We start from the raw sequence: 9,758 nt of genomic DNA, 5'->3' as shown, positions 1-9,758 counted from the left end.
GTATTCTTTCCTGCAATGGCAGGGCATCGGACTAGATGATCTGCTCAGGTCCCTTCCGACCCTAGAAACTATGAAACTATACTTGTTCACAGATGTAATTGTTTTATAGTAAGCACAATAGCTCAGTTAACATTGTGTTGCCACCATTCTAACACAAACCATCACTAGCCTAATCTGTAATGTACAAATAACTAATTGTCCCCATGTAAATACAAGCGTAAGTAGTATACAAGTTTGCTGGTTTAAGTTTTAAGTTGTAAAAGAGTGAAATTCTATTTTGAAAACTACTAAAATGTACTGATTTAACTGCCTTTAATGCACTGAAACATGAGTTTGTTTTGGAAATATCTATTTCATCATGAATGTAGTAAAAAAACTATTTTTTCAAAGTTAAACTTGCTATAAAACCCACAATCCAGCTAGTTTTGAAAGGATAGTCCAAGTGTAACATTACTTCAGTTTCTCTTTAGGCCCACATTCTTTTAATACTAGGTCATTGACAAATGTTCACCCTTAGGCTTGAAAAACCTGACACAACCTGCCATGCTCAAATAATTCGTTGCTACCCCATACTTTTAAGTTTTAGTGATAAGATTGTGTTGGTTTTTTTCTATACAATACCTCTTTTCTCCAACAAGCAATTAGAATAATACTTGAATATATATTTACACTGTCAATGAACAGCAACAGTTTGATTTTGCATTAAACAACGTGTGTCATAGAACAGCTTCATTTAAAACTAATTTTCTTAAAGCGTGCACCTATTGTAAAACTGGATGACTTCCAAGTTAGTCTATGAAGAAACATATTTGGAAAAGAAAGTCTTGTTCAGATTTTGACCTAAAAAAATGGTACTAAATCAACAGGTCCAGTACTTTGGTTAATTCAGTTATCAGACTTCCTTAGTGACAAAAGTATAACAACTTCTACAATTGTTTTTTTTTACTCTTTTTAGCTTTGCAAAGCCAGCAATAAACTAGAATGCTCCTTCCTGCACGGACTTTCAAATGTAAGGTTGCATGCTAATCTATCTTCATTTCACTTTCTATCAGGTAATTTTGAGGAGTAGTAAAATGCATCTAGCTTTGTTACTAACAATATAGTAGAGAGGCAGTAGGCCTGTACAAAGCGGCTAGTATTCTCTTTGGATTCAGATTCATCCAATTCAGGGAACTGTGACTCAGTTTGGTAATTTGAATCACTGTTCCGAATCAATGCGGGCAAATCAGCCAGGCCCATCCCCCCAGCCCAGCAATCACTGCCCTGCCCACCCCAGCTCCTGGATCTTTTTTTCTTTTTTTTCAAAGCCCCGATTTAGTGCGTGCTGCCAGGCAGGGGGGTGATCCCCACTGCCTCATGTTCTGAATGAGCTTCCCCAGCTCCCTACCCCATGGCTGAATCGAATCACCACCCAAAGCTTTGCACAGCCCTAAGAGGTAGTTAACTAGCGAGTCTAAAATTAAGCAGAAGGCCTAATTTGCACACAGAGAAGCATTAGTAAACTACAGGTAAGTCTTCTAGATGCAGTAGAGTACAATCGCAACTCATGTGTATTTAACTTACGCAAATTCAGCTTTATGCGCTCAGCTGCGGGGCTGGCTGCCAGGTGCCGGCCAGGGCATGGCGCGTAGTACGGCACCGCACGGTATTGCCTGCACGTGCCGGCACGGCTGGGGGGCTCACGTTCAGCTGGCTGCCCTGGCGGGATAAAGCGGCGAAGGACAAGAGGGGCGAGAAGTGCGTGCTGTTGCACTGCACGCACGGGCTGTGCATCGCCACACCCGCCTTGTCTGGGCCTGGCAGCAGCAGCCTGGCACCGAAGCCCAGTGATTTCAGCTATACGCAATTTCACCTATACATGCTGACTTTGGAATGTAACCCCCGCATAAGTTGCGAATGTACTGTAGTTCATTCATAGTATCTGCCAATACAATTGATGATACGCAATTGTACACAGCTGCCATAAACTTACCTGCCACCCCAATATGCCATAATGCAAACAAGTAGTCAACAACTGGATGAATAGCAACTGGCTCAACCCAAATAAAACTAAAATGATAGCAGGGGAAACATTTTAAATAAGCACACTCACTTCCCATCTAGACAGTGGTGATGTGTTGGGGGTGCACAGGGGTGCATGTACACCCCCTGAGAGCACTGGTGCATCCCCTGAATGGCCATGCTTCCCACTTAGGTGTTAAGCAGGGGCAGGCAGGTGGGAACACCAGTACCCTGCCTGTGAGCACCAGCCGGGGAGCAAGAGCGCTGGATGTAGTGCCACAGCTGTTTCCTGATCAGTGAGTTTTGCCGTGGGGGGACCCCCTGGTTGGTGAGATTGGCCGTGGGGGACCCCTATGACTAAGGTTGCACCAGTCGCCCATGCATCTAGACCCCAGTTCTCAAAATTGCACAAGGCCTAAGAATGCTAGTCACCTCACCACTGAAGCTAAGTTACCAATGAAAAAGGATCAAACAGCCTGGCTGAAAACAAACTCCTCAGAGAGGTCAGGTTAATTCAAAGACTGACTACCAGTAAGGAACATTACTCTTCCATAAACGGAAGGAAGCTTCAGTGGGGTTGGGATGGTTCACAGATTCACAGAAGTTCAGGGCAGGAAGGGACCTCGCAAGATCATTGGGTCCAGTCCCCCTGTTCTGGGCAGGAAAGACTGCTATGGTCAAATAACCCCAGGAAGGTGTGCACCAAATAGAAATTACATACAGTGATGCACAGAAAATCATAATGTAGACAGTTATTGTAATACATGCCTCAAACTTGTAACTGTAGTGTCAAATTCTCTCCCTGCTTTCAGATCTGCAGTCCAACTTTCTCCTTAGGATTACACAGGTGCAGTAATTTACTCCAAAATTTACCCTGACAAAGTTTACTGCTGGAGGTAATGTGCAAGAAGGATAAACAGATGCAACTCAAAGAGCCCAAACACACCTTTTGGGCAAAACAAAATATTTTGGTTAAAGTACCAAATAAAGTTCCAAATTTTCCAGAACTATCCCACATCTGAAGGCCTTTCTTAGTGTCTGCAAGAACTGCCTGAAGCAGGATTTTGGTCCACAATGTGAAAATGGGGTCTGCTGCAAGGCTGTGGCACAATGCTGCCTGCACCCATATTATTTCCAGGTCAGAAAGGCAGCCATGGACAGAGCTAGTCCCACTCACAGCCATGGCTATACCACTGAGAGGCACTGCTAGTTTACCTGGCCAAGTGCCACATGAGAATAGGCCACCTTTCCAGCTAGAAACAACATGGCCACATATACCTGGTGCTGCACCTGTGCTAATTAGCTCTGAGAAGACTAATTAGCTTGCCCATAGCACCAACTTAAAGGCTAAGTACAGACAGTCAAAAAGCCTGAGGCTGAATTGATTCAGTCTTTGCAGATTAGTCTAAGGCATGTGGATTGAACTAATAAGCAAGTGAACAGACATTCACTTTTGATTCTGGAAATGCAGCCACATGCCTGCCGTGGCTCAACCAGAAGCTGGGAGCACGCTAGTGCATTCCTCCCAGCTGAGCTGGAGCATACAGTTAGGGCCAAAGCTAGCCCACCCATCCTGCAAGTGGGAGTGTGCGGGGAAGGTGCAAAGCATTTTGGGATGCTAGGGGACAGTGAAAACTTGAATGTGGAGTTAATCTGGGACAGAAGTTCAGTAAACTAATTTAACTTAAATCAGGTTAACATCAAGCCAGATCTATTTGAAACTGGTTTTAGCCTTTGTGAAAGTGGTTTTTGTGCACTGAACTTCTGTTGTGCTACAGATTTGAACCAGTTTCTGATCACTTATACTGGTTTATGTGTAATTTTTGTCCTTAGCCAAAATGGCTATACAAGCTATAGAGAGGTATTTAGCTGTGTTAATCTGAAGTCAGGTAGAAAGTGGGGTACTTTGCACTTTATAGATGCTCTAAATCAAACTACTACTATAAACTACTTCTGGTTTCAGAGGTTTGTAGTGAATCTATAGATTTTGCTCCTCAGAGGTTGGCCACATTAGTATTTCCAATCGGAGCAAACCTGACAGGGAAATCAGTGTATGATAACACATACTAGTTTTCACTTTGCTACTTCTAGACAAGTCTGTTTTCAAATAAGAACTCAAGTTATAGAGAGAATCTTTCCTTTTGCATGGCTACAGAAGGGCACAGATGACAAAATGCTGACCTGCTACACTGAAGGAATACTATACGATTTCGGGGCCCTACATTAAAAATCTGAAAAAACGTGCTGAAGGTTGAATGCTTTAATACGCTCTTCATTTTGTGAATGTCAATGTAGAAAAAATGACTCCCAACTTTTGTCACAAGCTGATTTCTAGAGTGAAAAGAATATCTAACTTTCCTGCATGTGAAGACATGCTTCCAAAGAAATGCCAACAATTAGTTTATTACATTTATTAATGGCAGATTGCCAATAATTCCTATACAACTTTAAATAATTATTCATATTAAAATTCCTCACATCAGAGGTCTATTTTTGGCTGAAATTTTAAAAATATTTCAAACAGTTCAGTTATTTCTGAGAATATTTCACCAACATTCAATTCTTCCAGCTCTTTAATTGAGAAATTCTAGTGTATACATGCTTTGGTGGAAGGAATTTAAATGTGCTAAGTGGGATCAGAGATTTGCTTTTTATTGTTCCTGTGAAAATGCATCCAGTGGCTCAGTTGTAATCCTTTAAAAAACAGTTACTTTTGTTCATACTCAGTAGAGGCTTGTTAGAATTTAGCAGCTAGATTTTTAGAAGACTACCTGGATTGAGGACAATCTTTCACAGAGCTGAAAAGGAATTTCCTTCTAATTGCTCTTCCCAGCTACTACAGGCCACTAGCTCAAGGCATCAGAAGGCACTAATTATACTTGCGAAGTGTTTGTGGGGCCATTCTCTGCTAATGGCAGGTCCATGTAAATGGCAATTGAGACACTGTCATTTAACAGAGAAGCTCAAGCTTTGTTGAAACATCTTGTCAAGTGTGGTGGCTTTTTTTGGAGGGGGGGGGGGGAGGAGGAGGTAAAAGGGGCGGTGTTTGCCAACATGAAAATTTTGGAAACTTTAGTTTTGGTCAATATAAGAAAACGAAAAATAAATTTTGCAGTAAAACTTTTATTTTAGCAAGATTTTCAATTTCTGAAATTAGTTTTTTTTTAAATGGTTGTAAAAGCAAAAATACATTTGTTTTTTTTCCCCATTAATTTTGTAATAAACTTCCAAAAGAAAAAGGATAGTTTTCAAACTATCCTGTATAAAACTGTAATTTTTGTCAACTATCTTTACCAGTTACTCTGTTAGCTCCACTGGTAGATAGCTATGCAATCTAATCTGGTCGATTTCCCATATGAAAGCAAATATGATTCCTCACTGTTGACCCTCATGTATACTCCAAAAACCAAGAAAAGTTTGAAGAACCAGTCTCGCCAAAATAAAATAATCACAAACACAAGAAAATGTTAATTTTTAATACCAAATTCAATAATAAAATACAGAAAAGATATGAATGACTGAACAGGACAAAGGACTCAACAGGACATAAACAAATTATTTAAATGGATCTAAAAAAAAATAACAATCCTGTTAATATTTGAGAGAATTTAAAATAAATTTATCTAAAAAGCCTCTAACAGGTAGCCACCCAGGGCATGTCCAGATAAGTGGGGAACATGTGGCATGCAGAGCTGCACATTGTGTGCGCCGCCCATGCAGGCATTTCTTGCGCTGCTAATTTGCAGCAGGAGTAGGGGAAGAGGGTTGACACCAGGAGATGCTTGTGTCAAAAACCTGCACCCAAATAATGTGGAGCAGAGTCTGGCTTGCCAGAGCCACACTCCAGCTGCTGGCTCACCATGGCTGCCAGATCACCATGGCTGCAACCCCAGGAAGGACCCAGGTAAGGCTGCTGGGCCATGCCAGGTGCTGGCCCCAGCCTTGCCTCTTCTACCTGGGGTAATGTGCTGCATGCCAGAGTGTGTGTGCATGGGTGTTCCCCGGGGACAAGCAACAGTGGTACATATTGTGCCTCTACCATTTTTCCCTGGGGTAATGCACATTTTCACTTGTGTGGATGCGCCCTCTCAGACTGTGTACACATTCAGGGAGGCTCTAGGGCTGGGGACAGGGGCTGGACTTTACCAACCCTGGGGCTGCTCTGGGAACTGCACAGAAATTCAGGACAGTTAGATCAGTCTAAAAATGGCCAACTCTATCTAAGTTGAATGTACCTCAGAGGTAGATTTAATTTAGATCAGTTCAGTCATTTTTAAACCAATCTAACTGTGCTGAACTTCTGTATAGTTTGCATTTAGATCCACCTAACTAGCATAAGGTCCATACCTGGGCAAATTAAATTAGATTAGGTGGCCATTTTTAACCCGATCTAATCTCCCCCTAACCACCTTGAATGTCTTCATGCAGCCTTAGGGAGAAGGACTTTTCCCCTAGGTTTCAAATTAAGTTTTAAAAGAGCACTTATTTTAGTTCATTGAAGATGGGCTATTCAACAAGAACTGTAGGTCAAGGCTAAAGAGAAAAGATTCTGAGATTAACCCTGATTTTTATACTCTGCCTGGCTAAAATATGAAAAAACTTACCAAATAAAGTAAAAAAAAAATAAAAGCATTCTGAATATGTACTATTCCAAATAATATTCATATTATATTTTTATTCCATATCTAAGCTTATCTGGTCTAATATTAGCCTTGTTTAGCATCAAAACATTAAATATAATCTATGTGACCTTGAGACCTTTAACCTAGTTTTTTTCAATCCATGTTTCTTGAATTTTCTGAAATGGTTCACACCCAGTAATATCCTGTGGCTGATATTCTCTTTTGCCTCTTCTTCTCTAGCCTGAACTTTGGTCAAGCAAATGTAAGGAAACTCTTACCATACTGACATCAAGCAGCTAAGAGTCTAATATAGACTACACAAATTTTTTTCCAGTTCTGAAATCACTTTAAATTATGTTAACATATTTTTTCTAAGGTTCACAGTCAAATGCCATTCAGTTAAGAAATGCCAAAATTAAAAAGTTGATTGTACAACCCTGTTTTTTTCTGCTTTATGCACTGGCATAATATGAACTGTAATGACAGGATCACGCAGTTTCCCCCTCCCCTCCCCTCCACTCCTGCCTTACTCAGTGTAGAGACTTTCAATGCTCATGGAATGAATCAAGACTGTGTGGTGAAAGGGGCCATTGTCTGCAAGACTCTTTGCCTCATTTGTTGTAGAAATTGGAAGGTGTGCACTGAACATGACAAGGGACTGCAAGAAGAGAAGAGATGTTTTCATTGTTAAGACAACTGAATGCCAGGCAGAACAATTGTCTGCTTTCACATCTCTACAAACATCTAATATGATGCTGGGAAAAATCACTTAAACCAATACTATTTTTGTACAGTTTTTCCTCATGTTTAAGGTGCCCATAATAAGACACCTGAAATCCAGTTTACAAAACTGGTGAGCACTTACCATCACAACTGGCATCAGGTGGAGCCGGACTTTACGCATACGGACTGCTGAAGATGCTGCTGTAATTTTAATATATTTAATACCCAAATTCTAAATAAAGTTTAGCAAAGTTTGAGTCCACGACATGGAGAGGCTTAGTGTCTGACTGATAATTTAATGGGATTCACTTTTGGGTACAAGGCGTCAGACAGAGGCACATCAGTGAAAGATTCTAGTCCAACTGCTGATCTCTCCAGTGATTGCACAACTGAGCTAAAACTATAATAGTCATTCTACAGAAGCTCAGAAGATAGCTGGCAATGAGAAGCAACTTTAATCCCTAAACATTTTTTGACAGCTGTAAGTATATAACTGCAAGAATTGCATAGACTTCCAGAAGCTCCAAAAATGCCAAGAATGAACAAACCAGCATTTCTGTGGGAAGAAGGAAGATTTTTTGCTATGCTACATAAATATTTTTACATGAATTAGTTCCCTTTGGACCGTAAACTTTGGAAATCTAAATAAGAATGAAATGAATCATTAAGATTATATCATCCCCACAGACAGAAGTGGGGTAATACCTCAGATTTATTATGGGCTATGTAGCAGCACACAGAAAATACCAGACTCTCTCTCCTTTTTAATCTTCTCCTATTTTTGTGGAGAAATTATAAATAACTATGGAACTAGCTACATATTGATTACTGAAAATGTAGTTCACTCACCTTATTCTGGCTATATGTTGCTGTACAGGCTGATGCTGAAAATGGTCAGGCCACTGATGGTGAAGGCAGAATGATGGGGAAGGCTGAAGACAGCAGGCAGTCTGATACATGGGTGTATGTTTTTGGCAAACAGATGCTGAATACTCAGCATGTGGCTGCAGGCAGCAAGAAGTCATTGCAGATGGTCCTGTGCTGCCAGCCAGTGAATGACATTCTTGCCTATTATGGCTACTTAAAGGGTGATGGTATGGGCAAGGGTGGCAACACTGTGTCAACATCTGTTGAGTTCTTTGGTTGTCTAAAGGCAGAAAGGATGGTTTGATTGTACCATTCAGTTGCAGGCACCCATTTGGACTCACTTTTGATCTCGGTTTTTCCTTGGATGGGAGGTGTTGGGCTGCAATGTCTCCATCACTGGCCGCAACGATACCAGGACTGGTAGCATTAGACAGAACGCTACCATTGCTTAGAACCACAAAATCATTGGTCTTGCTCATGGCCATGCTCCAGCTTCTTGATGGATCTGCAATGTTTCTAGAGAAAATTAAACAAACCAAAAGTTGGCAGGAGGCATTTTTCAGCGTTATAATTTCAAACAATTTACACTGAAAACAGTTCAGCTAAGTACAAACAGTCAAAAAGCCCAAGGCTGAATCAATTCAATCTTCTCAGGTTAGTCTAAGACAGTGGTCGCCAACCTTTTTAAGTAGGAGATCATCTTTGGCTTTTAAAAGCAACCCAAGATACATTGCGTGCCACCTACGCCACCCCTCTCCCCCACCTCCCCATCAGGAAGTCTGTAGGGCAGGAAAGCGGGGGCAGATCAAGGCAGAGAGAGAAAAAAGTCTCCTCTTCTTTCGGGCAAATAGATGCCAAAAATTCTTCCCCTCCCCCAGCCACTTCCCCCCCTGGATCTGCTTGGTGGGGGAGGGCAGGCTCGGGCTGGAAGGCAGCATTGCACTGTTCATGGCAGGGAGCTGGGCTGCACAGCATTCAGGCTGGGTGAGATGGTGGCAGCACTGGGAGAGGGGGCTTGAGGACTACAGCAATTTTTCAGGTGTCTACAACACCCCACCCCCACATAGCCCCGCTCCCAGCACCACCAATGCCCGGCCTGAGTGCAGCCCAGCTCAGCCCAGTCCCAGCCTGCAGCAGCAGCAGCCAACTGGGCCAGTGTGCAGATCTGGGGGCAAATGCCCCCCATGCCCTCAGGCTGTGCTCCCCACCGCTGTCCTCACACTCCTTGGACAAGCTGCTCATGGCTGTGTCCCATGCCCCAGATGTACAGGGCCTGCCCCCGCTCCAGCTCCACTCCCTCCCTCACAGCTGCTGCAGCCACCCAAATTGCCCAGCATTTGCAGGGGGGCACATGCCCCCCATCTGTGTGTGGTGGAGGCAGCTGCCACTGTGAGCTGGGCTTTGTGCCCCACGCCCTGCTGCAGCTGGCCCAGGAACTTCCCCACGCCATGTGTGCCCTGCTGCTGGGCTGAACCTCATCCCCCATCCACCCAGAGGCTGAATGATTTCATAGATTTCATAGACATTAGGGCTGGAAGGGACCTC

General features: G+C 42.6%; 1 protein-coding gene across 3 annotated transcripts in view; it reads right to left on the bottom strand.

The window, feature by feature from the left end:
• DISP1 (dispatched RND transporter family member 1) overlaps window positions 1-9,758 on the bottom strand; it is a 148,467-nt gene that overhangs the window by 52,109 nt on the left and 86,600 nt on the right. For 2 of the 3 annotated variants that reach the window (XM_019549523.1, XM_019549522.1), the window contains exon 2: window positions 8,196-8,729. In XM_019549523.1, coding sequence (XP_019405068.1) covers window positions 8,196-8,698 — 503 coding nt within the window. In that variant the 5' untranslated portion in view covers window positions 8,699-8,729. Of the gene's footprint in view, window positions 1-8,195; window positions 8,730-9,758 lie in introns of those variants that run through there. The other variant, XM_019549524.1, reaches the window with a different exon arrangement.

Source organism: Crocodylus porosus, unplaced genomic scaffold (assembly GCF_001723895.1).
Source record: "Crocodylus porosus isolate Cpor-Errol unplaced genomic scaffold, CroPor_comp1, whole genome shotgun sequence".
Lineage (NCBI taxonomy): Eukaryota > Metazoa > Chordata > Crocodylia > Crocodylidae > Crocodylus > Crocodylus porosus.
Note: the sequence above shows the minus strand (reverse complement) of the source record. Positions and strands in the feature narration are given on the sequence as shown.